Here is a 20,422-nt window from a genome sequence, read left to right on the forward strand (position 1 = left end):
CTGCACATGATTTATGATGAAAGTATCCCGGGCATCCATCTCTTGGACACCAGTAGCTAGGACCATAAATTGATTCTTGGCACCCACAACAAGTAGCTCCACTTCTGTAGTCTGGAACGAAGACTAAGGGATGCTTTGAATCGCAAAAATGTAGAAGCTGCTGGTGTGGCTGCTGCTCGCAAAAAAATTGAAGCTGCAGCTGCTGTAGCTGCTGCTGCTGCCACTGCAGATGCCCCTGCTGCTGCCGCTGCAGATGCCCCTGCGGCAGCTGCAGCAGCTGCAGCTCCATCTTCTTCTGCTGGTGTGGCTGTTGGTGAGTTTTAGAGTTGAATAAACGTGATTATGGGTGAATGAATTTTAGAATTGTAAAAAGTAAAAGTAAAAAAAGAAAAAGAGGGATTTGGAAGAAGGTGTGGTTTTGGTAGGGAGATTTGATCGTGAATGTTCTTTAAAGGCTTTGAGGCTTGGGTGTGGCGGTGGGTATTTATTTTTGTTGGGGGTATTGGTATTTTTAATTTTTTAATGTGAACAGTGAAAGGCTTAAAAACTACTGTATTGGTTGGAATTCTTTTTATAGAATTTCATTAAAAATTAAAGTGATTTTTTTTTTTGGTAAAGCATAAAAGTATTGTGTAAATTGGAATTACTTTACTTGATTTCATTAAAAATAAACGTGATTTTTAAAAAAATAAACGGAATGCATCTAAAAGTTAGAAATAAAAGCATAAGAATGCTTGCACAACAAAAATTCAAACTATTTTTTTAATTGATCCTCCATTCTTATTATTAGAAAAATATAATCTGGTTTTAACTTTTTTTTTTTTTTCTCTTGTTTATGTCAATCGTCATCATTTATTTAAAATCATCTAACACATATCTATGTTTGCCTTTATTCAATATATAGTAAATAGTGCAACTAAGTTTTCCTTCATATTTATATATTGTAATTTCTTTACGCAAGCTTTTACTTAATCTAGGTTACCCATTATAACTCATAACAACAAAGCTAATCCAACAAAATCACTGTGAGAAAGTTTAGTAGTAAAGGTGGTATGGGGATACAAAAATGAAAGAGTAAAGCCTTTTAAAGCTTTACATAAACCTCATACGAGCTTGGTTCTATTAATCCAATTAGAAAATAAAAAAAATACAACATTATGGTTTTTTTTCATTTAACAAATATATATATCACTCCCTTAACATTTATGTATATTAATATTTTGCCTAGTTTTTTTTTAGCTTGGTGTTATTGGTAGATATTCTTCATGAAAAGAATTTATGTTTAACTCCTCTCTTCCCCACGTGGTAAATAGGGTGGAAAAATGTTTGGTAATGTTTGAGAAAGAATGTAATCTATTTTAGTACTAATAAAGGACAAAACAAATATTTGATAGAGATTGGTTTGAGTTAGACTTTTCGGTAACTTTTACTGAAGTTATATTCCTCATTACTTTTTTCCCATAATAATAGTTTGTTAATCCCATTGTTAGACTAAATTTCTTTTCTCCAACTATCATGCTTACCAAATATTAAAGTGATCTATTAATCTTTTCGAATATCAAGATGATTGGACATTAAAAGCTCACTAATCTATGAAGAGCGATTATATTTTTTTGCATTCTTAAATATAGTAAATGGCTACCTTGTAAATTTATCAATAAATGGCAACTAATTATTTTAAAATTTTGTGTGTGATTAACCTATAATCGATATTAAATAAAAACATGATTCAAAAAAATAATGATTTATATAAAAAAGCTGAGTGATATACTATTTATCAAAATTGCATCAAATATAACATAAACCAAACCATTTAAAGCAATATATCTCATAAAATATAGCGACAAGTGCAATATAATATTACTACGTTTAACATTTATATGACAAATTTTAAGTAAGCAAAGTAACTATTGTTTATGAATACCAATACAAAAACACACATACATATGAACAAATTTACGTAGGCAACTATAAAAACTTACAACAAGAAGAATCCAGTTTTGGCTTCAAAACACACCTTGGGAAGCTTCCCAGTTATTTTTTGTATCAATTTTTTTAAGGCTAAGTTCATATGAAAACCCATTATATCTTCTACTATATATATAGGATTATCAAGCCATTGTGTCAAAGAAGATATACCTTCTCCAACACAAAAGAAAACAAGAGAAAGAAGAAACAAAAGAAGCAAGCAAGGAATTTATGCTTCCTTGCCAACTTGGAGTTAAATCTTCATAGTAATATTCCCAATTTCTTTTCCTCCTTTTTTTTTTCTTTTTCTTTTGTGTTTCCAATCATGTCCATACTAACATTAATAGTTCTCATTCATTTATGAGATTTCCTTGTGCATCTCTATCTAGGTTATACATAAATGAAATTTTATCTCTTGTGTTACATTTAGATGATGAATTTTGAGTTTGAATTAACTAAAATTTTACTTTTGAAATTTCTAATATTGATTTCTATTGTTTATGTTAACAAAAAAGGACAATTCAAAAATTATATAGAATTTAATATATTAGATTTCAAGGTATCCAACTTCGAAGTTGCTAAACAAACTAAATTCATATGCATTTCTTTCACTCATCCCTTACCCTTTTTTCTAATTGAATAAACACCCTTCCACTCTGTATCTTTCTTCATTTCATCACTCCCTTATTCAAGACATAAAGTAATGAGAAAGGACACATAAAAAAGCAAGCAAGTGATAAAAGTTCCATATCTGCAAATTATTTACACACGGAGTCAACACTATATATTAAAAATTTGAAGGTATTTCAACTAAGAATAACTAAATAACATTGGCATAAATATAGAAGGTTCTCTCAATTTATCTCGCTACTTCATTCCTAGTATTACTGGTGAAACTTTAAGTAAAAAATGTTTCAGTGCCAAAAAGGACAATTAAGTATGTAAGAGTTGGAAATTAATTTCCAATATTCCGGTCAAAACACCCCTTGGAAAGCTTCCAAGTTATTTTTTGTACCAAAATTTTTAAGGCTAAGTTCATATAAAACCACATTATAACTTCTACTATATATAGGATTATCAAGCCATTGTGCCAAAGAAAATATACCTTCTCTAACACAAAAGAAATATTTTCTCCAACACAAAAGAAAACAACAGAAAGAAGGAACAAAAGAAGCAAGTAAGGCACTTATGCTTCCTTGCCAACTTGGAGTTAAATCTTCAAGGTAACCTTTCCTATTTCTTTTCCTTTTTTTTTTTTTTTTTCCTCTTTCTTTTGTGTTTCCAAACGGGTCCATACTACCATTAATTTTTCTCATCCATTTATTAGATTTCCTTATGCATCTCTATCTAGGATATACATAAATGAAATTTTATCTCGTGTTACATTTAGATGATGAATTTTGAGTTGGACTTAACTAAAAAATTTACTTTTGAAATTTCTAATATTGATTTCTATTGTTTATGTTAACAAAATAGGATAATTCAAAAATTATATAGAATTTTATACTTTAGATTTCAATGCATCCAAATTCAAAGTCCAATTCCCAGCTTGCTAAACAAACTAAATTCATTTGCATTTCTTTCACTCATCCCTTACCCTCTTTTTAATTGAATAAACACCCTTCCTCTCTGTATCTTTCTTTCACTCCATCACTCCCTTAATCAAGACATAAAGTACTGAGAAAGCACACGCATAAAAGGCAAGCAAGTGATAAAAAGGTCCATATCTGCAAATTATCTACACACGAAGTCAACACCATATATTAAAAATTTGAAGGTATTTCACCTAAGAAGAACTAAATAACATTGGCAGAAATATAGAAGGTTCTCTCAATCTATTTAGCTGCTTCATTCCTAGTATCACAGGTGAAACTTTAAGTAAAAAATGTTTCTCAGTGCAAAAAAGGACAATTAAGTATGTAAGAGTTGGAAATTAATTTCTAGCATTCCAGGAACTTGTGATAAATATTTCCTCTGTAAAACTTGACCTCAATAGATTTTATACTTCCACAAGGTTGCAAACAAACATTAAAAGTGTATTCTTTACCCAGCTCAAAGGACAGTCATGGTAATTCCAGCCATGAAGTGAAACTCGAGGCATGACACCTGGAGGGACCTTAAAAGTGATCTTAATGGGAATAACCTCAACGGACACCAGCGAGAAATAGTTGTTTGAGTAATGAACAGGAAGAATTCTTGAATGGTCGATCCTTAATATAAAGTCCTTTTTTCTTTCATACTCTCCTTGAATGGATATTAGTCTTACCTTAAAAGTGATCTTAACGAGAATAACGTAATAAAAAGTTCTTACGTTATTTGTTCATATAGGTTAATCTGTTAGAGTTAGCTTTCTTGGCCACATTTTCAACATGCATTTCAATTTTATAAGTGAAAACCTTGGATGTAATCTTGAGGGTTATTTTTTTCATTCCATATGGCTCCAGCAGCTTGTAATCTCCACCAAATAGATGCAACCAGTAAAAGTTCCTAGATAAAATACCGTAGTGATGTTTGGTAGAGTTTGAGGAGAAGGAAGTAGACCAGCATTGAGTTTTTAGACTTTGGATACTTCATCTCAACTATGGAATTTTTTTTCTAAATAACAATAAATATTAAAAAATTTAGTTAGTTGTCACGTTGCAAAAGAATTTTGAAAACTAGCATCTCGAGTGTTTAAAACTCGAGTTCCATGATAAAAATCAAGTTTTTGAGACTTGATTTGTAAAAAAAATCCAAGTAAAAATCGAGTTTTAAAAACTCGAGTTCAGAAAACGCCGCTATAGGACTTAAAAACGTCACTATAGGGCTTAAAAATGGAGTTATAAAAAAAATTTAGCAGAAAAACGCCACTATAGGGCTTTAAAACGTCAGTATAGGGCATAAAAACGCCACTATAGGGCTCACTGAACCTGGTATTAAACACTTATGAAAAATTTTTGCAGAAAAACGCCGCTATAGGGTTTTAAAACGTCACTATAAGACTTAAAAACGCCACTATAGGGGCGATAAAACTATAATTTTTTTTGCATGGAACTCGAGTTTCTAAAACTCGAGATTTATGTAAATGGATCTCGATTTTCTAAAACTCGAGATGCCTAATTTCCTTTATAGTTTCACGCGTTGTCTAACTAAACAAATACTCTTCTTAATCACGATTATTCTGCTCATTCCCCCCTCAACTATGGGTACTGTTTTTTTGACTGGAGCAAAGAGATTTTCAAAAACTTTGTAGTACGGAAATGTACCTTCTAGATCCTAGACTAAGGCTTCAATAGCTATGTTAGACAGTTACTCAGACATAGTATTGACAACTAGCTGATGGCAGGGCCAGAAAACAATTGTGAAGTTACATACCATCTCTGGATGGGATCATTTTAAATAGCATCAAGTACAAAGAATGTCTTTGAGTAAAATGCATTAGTTTCATATGTGCTCCCTTCTGAAATATTATTTGGTTTAAGAAACAAAAATTTAAGCATTTCAGCCACCCCCTAGTCTTGTCAACCCACACATACAAAAACAAAAAGGAAATCAGGTATGAGCATTTTTACTAGATTTTTTTTTTAACGTTTTATTTTTTGTTCTATCAAAAAATATATATCAATTTTATTTATTGAATTCAAAAGATTATTCAGGCTCAATACGTGTTCTATGAAAACATTTCATCAGATATTAAATATTCATTGAATTTCAAAATCCAATTCAAACTCATAATTTATAACTCTTACTAGTGTAGAAATTACTTCTATAAAATATGTAGCCAGATTTAGCTGGACATGGATTGGTTCTGCAGCATAGCAACAGCCATAGAAACCTGCCATTTGGTGTAGGAGATGATCATTTAACTGGTCACTTAGACCAGTCCAAGGGTTTTGTGCCTTCCAAATTAGGACTAGTGTATTTACGGGAAGTCCGGCCCTCCAGCAGAGCTCTAAAATGAATGCAGTTAGCCAGTCAAGCTTGATGATCATTTCAAGTTAGGTCACCACAAAAAAGAAAATAATAATAATAATAAATGCAATAGGCATCTAGAATAGCTAGAGAAAATTTGGTTGATCTCTAAACAAAAATCTTCAAGATCCTTTGGGGTTCCATAAAGTTCAATCTAATCAACACTTTTTTTTCGCTTTGAATAGGGAATGTATTTATGTTATTCCCATATGGGGTTTGGAACTTCTTCCGTGTACCCACTAGGAAGTTGCTTAAACAACAGAATCTGCTAGCCTTCTTGAGACATTGTTGCTCTGATAGTATATGCAACAGCCATCCCGACAGAACCAACCTCAGGATTGAATCCAAGGCTGTAAAAATCATTCTTAAAATGCTTCAGGATTTTGGATTTCATAAGGGCCATCAGTGAAGCCCCCCTTACATTTGCAAATCCATCCCACAAGGATCCTTGGATGTAAACACATTTCCCATCAAAATATTGGCTAGGATCTTTTGACACTGCAGATAAATCTTCAGAAGATTTGCTGATTTCATTAGAGTTTTCAAAATAAGGATGGAGTCTCAGGTCATTTTTTAAAGCTTTGTTGATGTCATCTGGTGGAACTTGCTCATTTTCACCTACGCAAAGAGCAAGACTTGTATGGTTCCTTAAAAGCTTGACAGTGTCTCTTGCACATAGCAGGAAAAGATCATGATCTAGGGGACCATTTGGATTTGATACTAGGTCACCACTTCAAAGTCTTCAGTACTCCAAAACTCTTGCCACACCTACAAAAATCAAATCAGTCCTATGGACCAAGTTATGCTAGAGTAATTTAATACTGAAATAACTTAGAATATTGGAATCCTTAGGTTTGGTTAGCCTTGAAACATATTTGACCCTGTAGACAGGCTTGGGTCTCAGGAGAACAAATCGTTCAAAATAATGCAATGCAGAATTCAATCTGGTAGGAACATTTTAAAACTTCAGTTACTAAATAACCAAGTGTACCAAAATTAAAAGAACCAAAGGCTCCTACTGCAATATACCAAACAGCAGACAATGTCAAATAACCTTTTTAAAAAAAGCGATGTTGAAATAGGCTAATGGCAATTAAAAAATACAACTGAACTCAACAAAGCCATTATACTAAGTAATTAAGTTAAATCATTAATAATGGCAACAAAAGATAGAATACAAAATAAATGTATTCACTAAAATCTAGGCGTAGCTTTGAGGAGAAGATATAGACAATTTGATTAAGACAATTTTTAATTATGTAAACAAAAACCACTGAGCTGACTAGTAAGGAGTTCTTTATTTATATTTCAAAGCATTCGAGAACAAGAGGGGGCTAGAAATATATTAGGTCTAAGGCAGAGGCAGTCAGAAAAGAAAAAAATACAAAAACAAATGTCTAACTAGATGATGTCGCGGAAGCCTGAAGAGAAGTACACACGATACTCTCTTGATGAAACAGAAACTAAACTGTTAGTTTCTGGTAGTAAACCTCGAATCCACGAGGGGTTTCCCTGAATCCACAAGGAGATAAAACTGGAATCCACCAGAAGAGAAAATTGACAAAATCTCTGTGTTTATTGATAATAGTCTAATTTGCCTCTGACGGCTACAAAAAATATAAATACTGAGCAAAAACGTTTAAAACCCTAATTCGCACTAATTAAGCGATTAGGTGACAAAATTACCGAATTTTACCAAAAATGGCAAAATTGAGTTAAACGCAAAATCATAAACTACTGACCTTAAGGGTTGTCCCAAAACAGATGGGATCTTATTCTGACTTTTAAACTAAAAGTTATTAAGGAAAAACAAATATTACTATAAATAGCAAAAACATTGCTTTCGGGGCCTTAACGAAGGAATTTGCCTAAAATTTGGCAACGTTCATGGCATTTATCATGAATCTGGATCAGAACGCCGTTTCCCTTCAACCTGCCAAATTTCATGCAATTCCGACACTGTTACCTCTAATGGCCCCTACTGGCACCCCCCTTTAATCTTACGTCGTGAATTCCTGCGCCTTTGCTGCTCTAAGAAGACATGTACTGTCTGTTCAACATCAGTCCCCCCCACTTGAAAAGAACTCGACCCCAAGTTCCCACTATCCAGTTCATCAGGAGGATGATAATCATATAAGTCAGCAACATTAAAGGTAGAAGAAATGCTCATGTCTGGAGGAAGAGCAACCACATAAGCATTGTTGTTGATCTTCTTAGTAATCTGAAATGGCCCGTACTTCTTATCCTTCAATTTGTTGTAGGTACCAACAGGAAATCTCTCCTTTCTAAGATACACCAGCACTAAATCCCCAACATTGAAGATCTTCTCACGCCTTTTCTTATCAACAGCATCCTTGTACTTATCATTTTTAGCTTCCAGTTTCTGCCTCACCTCCTCTTACATGGCCTGAATACGGTTAGCCATATTCTCTGCTGCTTGATTCATTCTTGGAAGCTCAGGTAAAGGTACCAAGTCCAAAGCGTGTTTTGGGGGCACGCAGTAGACGATGGCAAATGGAGACTTACCAGTGCTTCTATTGACTGAGCTATTGTACGCAAACTCTGCTTGGGACAACGCAAGATCCCACTGCTTGGGCTTCTCACCTAAGATACACCGAATCAGATTCCCCAAAGTACGATTAACCACTTCTGTCTGGCCATCAGTCTGTGGATGACTAGTGCTGCTGTAATTCAAGGAAGTGTCAAAATGCTTCCACAAAGTTCGCCAGAAATGACTAATGAACTTGGTATCCCGGTCAGAGGTGATGGACTTTGGCATTCCATGCAAATGCACAACTTCTTTAAAGAACAAATTGGCCACTCGAGTAGCATCTGAAGTCTTCTTACATGCTATGAAACGGGACATCTTGGAGTACCTATCAACCACAACAAAAACAGAATCCATACCTCGCTGGGTTCGAGGAAGACCCAGTATAAAGTCCATAGACAGATCTTCCCATGGTGCTTGTGGAACTGGCAAAGGCATATATAAACTAGTATTCTGAGATTGTCCCTTAGCAGTTTGGCAGATTGGACACTTCCTCACATGATTGCCAACATCCCTCTTGAGTTGTGGCCAATAAAAGCTCTCTTCCACCAGTGCTATAGTCTTATCTCTGCTCATATGTCCACCCAAACCTCCACCATGCAGCTCCCTAATAATCTGCTCCCTTAATGAACTTTTAGGGATGCATAATTGGTTACCCCGAAAAAGAAAACCATCCTAGATGTACATACTATTGATAGCAGTATGAGTTTGTTGACACTTACCCCAAATATCACCAAAATCCTCGTCATTCTCGTATAGCTCCTTGAGGCAATCAAACCATACAACTTCAGTACGTAGGGTGGTCAACAACGATGTTCGCCTGCTGAGTGCATCAGCCACCTTATTGGTGACACCAGACTTGTGCTTCAGAGTGAAATGAAAGCGCTGTATATAAGCTACCCACCGAGCATGCATCCTGTTAATGCTAACTTAATTGTTGATGTGCTTTAATGCCTGATGATCCGTGTATAATACAAACTCCCTCTGAATCAGGTAGTGCTCTGAATGCTTAAGAGTCTGTACTACAGCAAAGAACTCCAGTTCATAGGCTGACCATTTACTTTGAGCTTCACAAACTTTCCCACTGAAGAATGCTACTGGTCTGTTGTCTTGTGAAAGAACAGCGCCTATCCCGACCACATATGCATCACACTCCACCTGAAACACTTTATCAAAGTTAGGCAATGCCAAAACCGGGGCTGTGCTCAACTTTTCCTTGATTAAGACAAAGCTTTGGTCTGCCTCTTTTCCCCATGAGAACTTCCCTTTCTTCAAACACTTAGTGATAGGGGCTACTATGTTATTGAAATCTCGAACGAATCGCCGATAGAAGGTTGCTAGCCCATGGAAGCTTCGCACATCACTCACTGTCATTGGGGTTGGCCACTCTCTGATTGCACGGACCTTATCCTCATCAACATGAATCCCATTTGCACTGACCACATACCCTAAGAACAGCAACTTATCAGTCAAGAAGCTGCACTTCTTCAAGTTGATATACAACTCATTGGCCTGCAACACTGCTAATACTTCTCGCACATGATTATAGTGGGCTGCTTCTGTCTTACTGTAAATCAAGATATCGTCAAAATAAACTACCACAAACTTTCCAATAAATGGTTTCAATACCTAATTCATAAGTCTCATGAAAGTGCTGGGAGCATTAGACAATCCAAAAGGCATTACCATCCACTCATACAACCCCTCATCTATATATTACTAAAAGCTGAAGCGTAGTGTTTAATGTTGCTACGCTCACATTGAGCCACATCATCAGTCACGTCATCATTTTTTATTTCCAATTTTTGTTATATATATTTCTTAAACATTTTCTTATTTAAGATGACTTAAAAACTCCATTATTGAAAAATTTAAATATCTTTTAACCATTATTTTTATTATTAATTTTTCCAAAACTCTCCCTCCCTTTTACCTCTTCATCTCCCCACTACTTTCTTCCTTAATATCATCATTTCTCTACCTTTTTGGTTTCCTTTACTTTGACTCTTCTTATTCTCAACATCTTACTATAAATTTGACATTTCTCTTTTCATTCTATGCATAGTTTTCTACACAAAAAAGGTTACCTCTCTCTCTCTCTCTCTCTCTCAATTTGTTTTCCATTTTTTGTTTGATTTTTTTTTTTTTTTAATTTTCATTGCATCAATCCTTTAGGTTGGTGAATTTTTGTGTTAATTAGAATTCTATTTTGGGTTCATGCAATTTAGTTTTGTATTTTAAGATGTTATCTTTTATATTCTATTTGATTAAATATTATTCTACTGCATTATACATATAGTACTATATAATAATATAATGTTATTATATTACATAGAATAACTTGGATAATTTGATGTTTACTGCTATATAGTTTATTTTTACTCTTTTTTTTTCTCTTATCTTATTTTATTCAACATTTGAATCTAGTCACATCCTCCATACTATTAAATTATGCGTCACAAATCAAGAAAATGGCTAGACACAAACCTGCCTTCCTTTACCATACATTAGGGGAATCAATATATTTGTGTGATAACGGGTCATATAATTTAGATAGCACCCTTTGAATGTGTCTAGGCCCATATATTATGTATCATCTTTAAAGGATGCCAACAATATTGATCTTATGGGAAAAATTACATAAAATATTGAGAAAAAAAATGTTTATATTACAATCTACTAAAAATGTTTTTTCTATATTTCATATCATTGATGTGTTTTACAACTACCACATGTGTTAACTTAAGTCTTAATATTCTTAAGTTGTTTCGGCAAGAAGAAAAAAAAAAGTTTGTCATAAAAGAGGAGTTCATGTAAAGTTTTTTGCAATATGAAATATATGTTTTGTAAAGCTAACAAATTTGATGATTTGCAAGGCAATTGTGTATACTTTTAGTCTTCAAAAACACGCATCTACAAGTGGTTAAATGTTCATCTTAGGTAGTTTTAATTTTTCATATAATTCTACCTGTACACATTCATATATTTTAATTTAGATTTTTTTTTTCAAAAAAAAAAACTTTAATTTAGATATTTATAAGTAAACAATGAAATAATGATTCATGAATAATAATAAAATATATATATATATATATCTATACATATTTATCTTATGCAGTTGTAACTTTACATATAATTTTGTATTTATATATTCATCTACTTTAATTTAGATGTTTATAACTTAATAATGAAATCTATAAGCAAGGTAATTAAAACAATCATATTTTTACAATTCAAAAAGTCACAATTTCTTTTTTCAAAAAAATGCCTTTTACATTTCCTTGGAATTATTTTTAATTTTTTTTTTTAAACCTTTGACATACCACTAACCTAACCACTTCATACATTAAAAAAAATTAGGCTCATTATTACTTCCGTTAATATATTGTGGATATCTTAATTGATTGAGACCAAACTAGAGAAATGTCTTTCATATTTCCTTGAAAATTCAGAAGGGAAAAAAAAAAAGACTTTTTAACATACCACCAACGTAACTACATTTATAACTATTTAAGTCATCCATGATATCTATTTCTTATTGATAATCATAAAATTTACAACTAGCAAAGGAACATAAAATAAAAATAAAAAATAAATGAAGGAAGAAAAAAAAGAAATGAAATCGAATGTTAATTAATAATTGTTATTTGGAAAATAAAAAGTGGTAAAGAGGAGTAAAAAATAAAATAGAGATGACTATACAGAGGACATTGAAAACTTTATAGTGCAATAAAATCAACAATTAAATATAATAATAAAAATTTAAACTTAAAACTAATCAAATTCTAACTAGGGATTATATATATATATATATATATATAATCATAATCTTCATACACCATGACTTAAAAAAAATTATTGAATGGTTCTACCTCTTATTTAATGTCTATGTTATGCAAATCATCAACCAATAAATATATGATAATGGTAAAAAATGTTATAGATAAGATTATGAAAAATATGACAAAACTATGTAAAAAAAAAAAAAAACTCTTTATACAGTCTAGGGACTAAAATAGTATTTTATCTAAAAAATTATCACGCGCAACGCGCGGGTTTGCGACTAGTTTGTCTTAAAAGTTGTCTTCCACTCATCTCCAGGTTGGATCCGAATCTGGTGATACCCACTCTTGAGATCTAGCTTGGTGTAACACTTGGACCCACTCAGCATATCAAACATGTCATCTAGTCGTGGAATAGGAAATCGATACCTAACTGTGATCTTGTTGATGGCTCGACTATCCACACACATACGCCAGCTCCCATCCTTCTTTGGTGTTAACAATGCCAGTACTGCACATGGACTCATACTCTCCCTAATCTGCCCTTTGCTCAAAAGCTCATCCACCTGCCCCTGTAGAATCTGACCCTCTTGAGGATTCATCCTGTAATGTGGCAGATTTAGTAGACTAGCTCCAGGAGCTAAATCAATGCAATGCTGGATGTCACGCATCGGTGGTAAACCTGCAGGCAGCTCTTCTGGAAAAAGCTCTTTAAACTCCTTGATCAATGGCTGAATCACCTCAGGTATCTCAGCAACCTTCTTTGGCTCACCATCTGTCACTACTACTGCATATACCTGTTTCAACTCCTTACAATCCCTGTCAAACTCATCTTCATTGTTCACTATAAGGAATGCTGGCTTCCCCTCCACTTTAGAAGCTTTGGGTCTACTGCCTTCCTTAATAGGACCAAGGACAATTTTTTTGCCATTCTTAAAAAACACACACATTATCCTTACACTTATGAGTAGCATCTACATCATACTGCCAAGGTCTACCCAGTATTAAATGACATGCATCCATTTCAACAACATCACAAACTACTTCATCTACATAATATTTACCCATAGAAAAAGTAACACGACATTGTTGAGTAACAAATGTTTCCGTACCTTTCTTGATCCAAACTATCTTGTACGGGGAGGGATGCTTTTCTGTTTTCAGTCCTAGCTTGGTAACCAAACTCTTCAACGCAATGTTTTCTACACTGCCACTGTCTATGATCAAATCACAGACCCTTTTATTGATGGTGCATCGTGCTCGGAAGATCTCATTCCGCTGTGTATGGTTTTAGACCCCTTAAACACACACAGATTGCGTAGCCTAGATTAATTAGCCAAGTTGTTACTTAGTCAAATTAAGCAATTCTAGGTTAAAACAATCCAAACAATCATATCAAGATATAAAGCAGCGGAAAATAAATAACACAAGATATGATCACCCAGGAAACCACACGGTAAAAACCTAGGGAGGATTTGACCCACCGATCCTCAAGGCTAACCTGAATTCACTATGAAAGAATTGAAGTTCGTACAAAAGGACTACAAGCTCCCCGCTCGACTTCCTAATGCTACCCACCAGTATAAGTGATTTATCTTTTTTTTTTTTCTTTTTGTATGGTACTTTATTTTCAAGAAATTAAGTACCGGGCAATTTTTTTCACTTTTTTTTTTGTAAATTTTATATTATTAAGTGGATTATAAATATTTTGATTAGTAATTAGTATTTAGATTGTAAACTGTGTAATTATTTATCTTTTTCCTCTTTTTTTTTTTTTGGTATAGTTCATTATTTTCAAGAAATCAAGTCCTGGGTAAATTTTATTTTTCACTTTTTCTTTTCCTTTTATAAATTTTATAGTGTTAAGTGTATTATAAATATTTAAGAAAGTAATTAGTATTTAAATTGTGACAGTAAAGTCATTTATCTTTTTCTTTTTTTGTATGGTACTTTAAAAAAATCAAGTACTAAGCAAAAAAAAATTTATACTTTTTTTTTCTTTTCTAAATTTTATATTATTAAGTGAATTATAAATATTTAGGATAGTAATTAGTATTTAGATTGTGGATTGTGAAGTGATTTATCTTTTTTTTCATTTTCTTTTTCTTTTTGTATGTTACTTTACTTTCAAAAATCAAGCACTAGGTAAAAAAAAATTCACTTTTTTTCATTTGTAAATTTAATATTATTAAGTGGATTAGAAATATTTAAAATAGTAATTAGTATTTAGAGTATGGACTGCGAAGTGATTCATCTTTTCTTTTTCTTTTTCTTTTTCTTTTTGTGTGGTACATTATTTTCAAAAAATATAGTACTAGGAAATAAGACCCAACTTTGAGCAAGCCTAAATAAGACAAAACAACCTGTTTTGATCATGGTTTACCAACAATACAAATTAGAGTTCTAAATACATAAAATCCTAAATCTTTAGAACCTAACAAACTCCCCTTTTGGCAATCCGTGACAAAACACAAATACTAAGCTCAAAGTTTACAATTTAAAAAGCCCTTTACAAAAATAATGCTCATAAACCAAAATTCAATCCTAACTACTATCCATTAGTTGCAAGTGTAGACAGCAGCTCAATTGAATCATCCTATTTATTCCTGAAATACTCAACAAACACATAAACGCATGTGTGACAGAAAATAATATATAAACAGGTATAACATTCTTGTATGATTTCACACAACACACAATAAAGACATATATCAAATGAATAACTCATAGAATATAAATCAATAAATACTGAATCCAAAGCAACAAGAATAAAAAAGAACACATGTATATCAAACAATGTTACTCCCCCTAACATGAATATCCCCAAAAAAATGATATACAAGGTGAAGCGCCTAAATACAATCTAACAGCTTCACAAGCTCCTCAAAACAACAAAAACTCTCCCTAACTACAAAACTCCTCTACAAACACTACTCCCCCTTTTTGTGACGAAATGCCAAAGGGCAAGCACAATCCATCATCAAAAGGAGGTGGCGAGGGAGACCGAAGATGTGCCAGATTAGCTCGCAACGCACGGATCTCATCAAGCAAGTCCACCAAAATCTGACCATGAGCCGCCTGAACGGTCAGGACAGTCTCCAAAGTACGACGGATATCAAAGTCATCCGATGGAGGTGGAGGAATAGTAGCAGCAGCAGCAGCATCAGGATCAGGAACAGCCTCACCAGAAGGACCTGTAGAAGAAGAGAGAGGAGGTGCAGACCCAGAAGGTGAAGACCTAAGGTTTTTAAAGCCAGCTCGAAGATGAGCAGCCCTCTGTCTAAGAAAAGACGCACCTAAAGGACCAATGACATGCACAGGCTCAGAGGAGGGGAAACCACTAAGATCAAGATAAAGAAGAATCCTATGAATAAAAATAGGATGAACCAGGGCATGAGAGGAAGATGAACTCCTATACACTTCGTTCAAAGAACGAAGGAACAAATGAGGAAAACTGATAGGAGCATCAGTAACTAGAGCATACAAAAATACACACCTCTCGAGAGGAATGGTGTGCAGATGAGAAATGGGTCAAAAGCAGTGACACGCTATCCTAAAGAAAAGATAGTGTAGCTCAGAAAGCTTAGCAGTGGTGATCCTAGGATCAGAACCCCACTGGATAGATGACGCAGTGATGTAAGACATGACATCACTCAAAACGGGAGACTCATCATAAGGGTAGACAGGGTGCTGGACCAAAGGTACCCCTAGAGCATCAGCCACTACAGTAGGAGTAATGGTGTACTCTACGCCTCGTATCCAACTCTTTACTAAAGTGTTGGAATCATAGATGCGGATTGAGATGTTCGAGTAGAACTCTCGAATCAAGGTAGCAGGTGGAGGAGGATCAAAAATATCCACCAAGGGTAGCCAGCCCCTACGCTCTGAGTTTGCCCTAATGGCAGGATCCAACTCATCTAGAATAACAAAACGCTCAGACCATATCTTACGCTTAAGGTTCAGCTTCTCAAAGATCTCCTGGTTTTTCTCACTCGAAAATTTCTCACAGTCAAAGGACGGGGGGGAAGGAGTAGATGAAGGGACAGACCTACGAGCCCTAATTTTCCTAGGCATGATGCTAAGGAAAGGACAGAGACACAAGAGAAAACCAAAAGAGAAACAAATAAAAACCAAGGGCAGACTACAAATTAGCACCAAAAAATAAAAAATAAAAAACTATATGATGCATGAACAGTTAAAATACCATGATGCATGTACTAATGCATTAAACAAAATTCAATTTTAAGTTCAATTTCACAAAATTGGCTCGAGTATAGAGTTTCTAACCAAAAACCCCAAAAAGTTGAAAACCACTTGTAAAATTTTGAAGCACATTGATGAATTAAGCATTACAAAATACAATCCATAGATGATAATGCCTAATTACATCCAATTAACAAGCCAATTTTATCAAATTCAACCTAATTGAACAAAATCCTCAATTCAGAACAATTATAAACCCTAGAATTTTCAATTTTCCACAAAACCCAAAATTGATCAAATTAAACTATCAAGAACATATTTATAACTTGTCTCCATAAAAACCCATTGATCAATTGCACAAAATTGGGCTTAAAACATCAAAAATTCCAAAAAGAAAGAGGTCTGAAATTATGAGATAAAATGCAAGAAAAATGCAAATAAACTCAAAAATAAGGGGCAAAAGAGACTTACCGGCTTGAGGAAAGAGAATTCTTGCAAAAATTTTGGAAGAAAACGACAAAAAATCGCTGTAGATCCTTGCCTAGTTGGAGAGAGAAAAGAAAGTTTGAAAAAGTAGTGGAATTAGTCAAAGAGAATTGTTTAAAAAACCTGATTCACGACTTTTGATTGATCGAAAATTACATTCGATCGATCGAATCACTCCGAAAGTTTTAAAAAGGATTTTAAATATTTTCAATTGATCGAAAAACAGAATGGATCGATCGAAACAAGCAGTGGATCACAGTATTTTGAGAGAAATTTCAGTTTTGAAAAACTTAAACCAATTTTCGAAATAACTCCTCAAAGCATTAAAAACAATGAAACACAATGCATGAGTATGAGATGAAATGGAATGCTTTTTCAAAAACCCAAATTTATAATCCCAGATTCTTCCAAAATCAAGATTTTCAATCAATTTTTCCTCAAAGCGCAAACATTATACACATTTTGCATTAAAATCATGGAACTTTTAATCTTGGATGGCCACAACAAAATCACACACAATATAATGTACCAAGTTTAACAAATAGTAACTTATGTAGTGTGTGCAACTAGCAAAAACTTGAGATACATGTGAGGTGATATGTGAATAGCAATTAATCACAAAGTTTACAAAATCCATCACATAGAATTCAAAAGAGACTATCACCTAAGGAGTTACATCATATAACTCCCACATCTCCTAAAACAAAAGCTTGCAATCATGTAAGTTTCTTGAATTTTGCCTCATAATATACACACCAATTTTAATTATGTGATTTGGCATTAAGTCTAATAGTACACACCAATTTTAAGCATTAAGCAATTAATTGAGGCTACACCTTATGTTCTTTTTGTGCATGTGCTATATTTTCTCGAGCACAAAATCTTATGATATGCACTAAGATGTTCATGATTGGCTAGTGAATAGTTGTGAGATGGTTATTTATGCCTTTCTCAAAAGGATCAAGTCTGACAGTCAAATAACATGTGACTTCAAGATTAAGATAAAGTGATAAACACCATAAACATCTTTCCCACACAACATGCACTACAAAGCTTCAACTAGTAAAGTGCAATAAATAAGCTCATCAAAGCTAAACAAGGTACATAAACTTGTTATGTAAAGATAAGGTGGTCAACCTTAATTTCAAATCCATGATATGTAATACAAAACATAAAAATCTTTTTGGTTTAAAAACAAATTTTATGACCAAAAACGAAAAGCATACATTATGCTAAATGAACAATGCAAATGCAATGCATGACAATGCTTAACTAAGCTATAGAGGGTACACAAACAAGAAATATCAATTTCTTAATTAACCCTTGAGTACATGTACAAATTAGTACATACTCACACAAGATCAGAAATAGCTTAGCACAAACTATTCAAGTTTCTCCACAATGTCAAGCATGTTCTAAATCAAGAAAGAGATATCATAACTTATGTAATCCTCAAGGAAAATAAAACAAGACACAAAATAAAATATTTTTGTCTTTTTGAAAATTTTCAATGTTTTTGGATTTTTTTTTAAAAAAAAAACAACTTAAAAAAAAAAAAACAGAACAACCAAAAACAAAAACAAGACATGTCCACAAACAATTGAAAGAATAAATTCAGGGACAAGTCAGCAACACTCACCTTGGAGAATCTTTTCTCACCCATCTAGCACGAGTCTTCGGCTTTGTAGGTGAAAATCCATGTGAAGCAGAGTGTATTTGAGGGATTATACCAAACTTCTGAGAGAAACTGAAATCCTGCAAATTCCTTTCACAAGCCAACAAGCTCAAATTTTTCAAAAAAATATGAAACAATTTATTTGGACTTATGACAAGAGAAATATCATCACATATCCTAGATTGACATACAGAATGCTTAAGTTTCAACTTATGACAATTAGGACGAATGTGATCATGGACACCACAAAAGTGGCAGATAGGAACAAATTTAGGAACATCAGTATTCCTAACAGCAAATCTAGTCTTAGATTTTGGTTTTTGCCTCAACAAAGAATAATTTGGTCTAATATGACCAACAACACCACAAAGGTGACAAGTAGGCACAAAAACAAATTTATTGTGCTCTCTAACAATAGGTTTAAACTTAGGTTTAGAAACTTCAGCGTCTACACCAGAACTTTTACCTTTGTCTAACCTAGCCAAATAAGCCTTCTCTTTATTATTCTTCTTGAAATGAGGGATATAAACTTTCTTAATCTTAGGCTTAAAAGAAACAGAAACACTTCTGTTATCAACAACAGGCTTGGTACTAGTCAAATTTTCAATTTTAGTTTTAGATTCAACTAACTCTTGTTCCAAGTTTTTCATCTTCTCATCTTGAGAGGAAATTTGATTTCTCAAAAATTCATTCTTTTTATTAGACTCATCTAATCTCACAATCAAATCCTCTTTTTCAAGATTAGCCAATTTTAACTCTTCTTTAAATTTCTTAGAAATTTTCAAAGATTTAGATAATTCCTTACGAAAACTTTCAAAAGCATCAAAAAAATTAACAGAAATAATAGTGTCATTTTTATTCAAAACATCATAGGCATCAATAAAATCAGCAGACGCATGAGCAGAAAGACACTTCAAATTATCCATGATAACAGGGGTCAAGGATCAGCTCTTAGATCAAAGGATCTACCGACAAAAGAGCTACCCGCTCTGATACCACTTGAACGGTTTTAGACCCCTTAAAACAACCAGATTATCTTTAAAATAATAATTAGTATTTAGAATGTTGATGGCAAAGTGATTTATCTTTTTCTTTTTCTTTTTTCCTTTTTGTATGATACTTTATTTTCAAGAAATCAAGTACTAGGTGAATTTTTTTTTTCTCTATTTTTTTCTTTTTGGAATTTTATATTATGAAGTGGATTATAAATATTTAAATAATAAGTATTTAGATTACGGAATATGGAGTAATTTATCTTTCTTTTTTCTTTTTGTATGGTACTTTACTTTTAAGAAATCAAGTACTAGATAAAAAAATTTCACTTATTTTTTTTCTTTTGTAAATTTTATATTATTAAGTGGATTATAAATATTTAAGATAGTAATTATTATTTAGAGTGTAGACTGCGAAGTGATTTATCATTTTTTTTTCTTTTTGTATAGTACTTTATTTTCAAAAAATCAAGTACCGGGCAATTTTTTTCACTTTTTTTTTTTGTAAATTTTATATTATTATGTGGATTATAAATATTTTGATTAGTAATTAGTATTTAGATTGTAAACTGTGGAGTGATTTATCTTTTTCCTGTTTTTGTTTTTTTTTTTTTTTTTTTTTTTTTTTTTTTTTTTTTTTTTTTTTTTTTTTAAATATGAGCAACAAAGACTTAGAGAGGTTTGGGTACAAAACCCTAAAAATAAAAGGAGGCACAAGAGGCACTCTAATCTCTCTCTCTGCAAGTCCCAAAAACGTTCTAGGGTTTTCCTTATATATAGGAGTGTTTTACTTGAACCCCAAGACGTTTAAATAGAG

The 20,422-nt window shown here is 33.0% G+C and overlaps 1 protein-coding gene across 1 annotated transcript; it reads right to left on the reverse strand.

Moving 5' to 3' along the window:
- Positions 1-9,397: 9,397 nt before the first annotated feature.
- Positions 9,398-10,176, reverse strand: LOC136067198 (uncharacterized mitochondrial protein AtMg00860-like). Its single transcript, XM_065772720.1, has 2 exons — positions 10,154-10,176; positions 9,398-10,034 (listed from the first exon to the last, which is right to left on the reverse strand). Exons 1-2 carry the CDS (start codon positions 10,174-10,176, stop codon positions 9,398-9,400), a joined length of 660 nt encoding a protein of 219 aa, XP_065628792.1.
- Positions 10,177-20,422: the final 10,246 nt, after the last annotated feature.

This window comes from Quercus suber, unplaced genomic scaffold, assembly GCF_002906115.3.
Source record: "Quercus suber isolate HL8 unplaced genomic scaffold, Cork oak 2.0 scaffold_62, whole genome shotgun sequence".
In the NCBI taxonomy this organism is placed as follows: Eukaryota; Viridiplantae; Streptophyta; class Magnoliopsida; order Fagales; family Fagaceae; genus Quercus; species Quercus suber.

Bases quoted from the DNA above. Each gene is read 5' to 3' on its own strand.
- LOC136067198 (XM_065772720.1), bottom strand. From the start codon at position 10,176: ATGAGGGGTTGTATGAGTGGATG. The intron at 10,035-10,153 runs GTAATGCCTTTT...CTTGATTTACAG, and splicing joins AGGGGTTGTATGAGTGGATG to TAAGACAGAAGCAGCCCACT.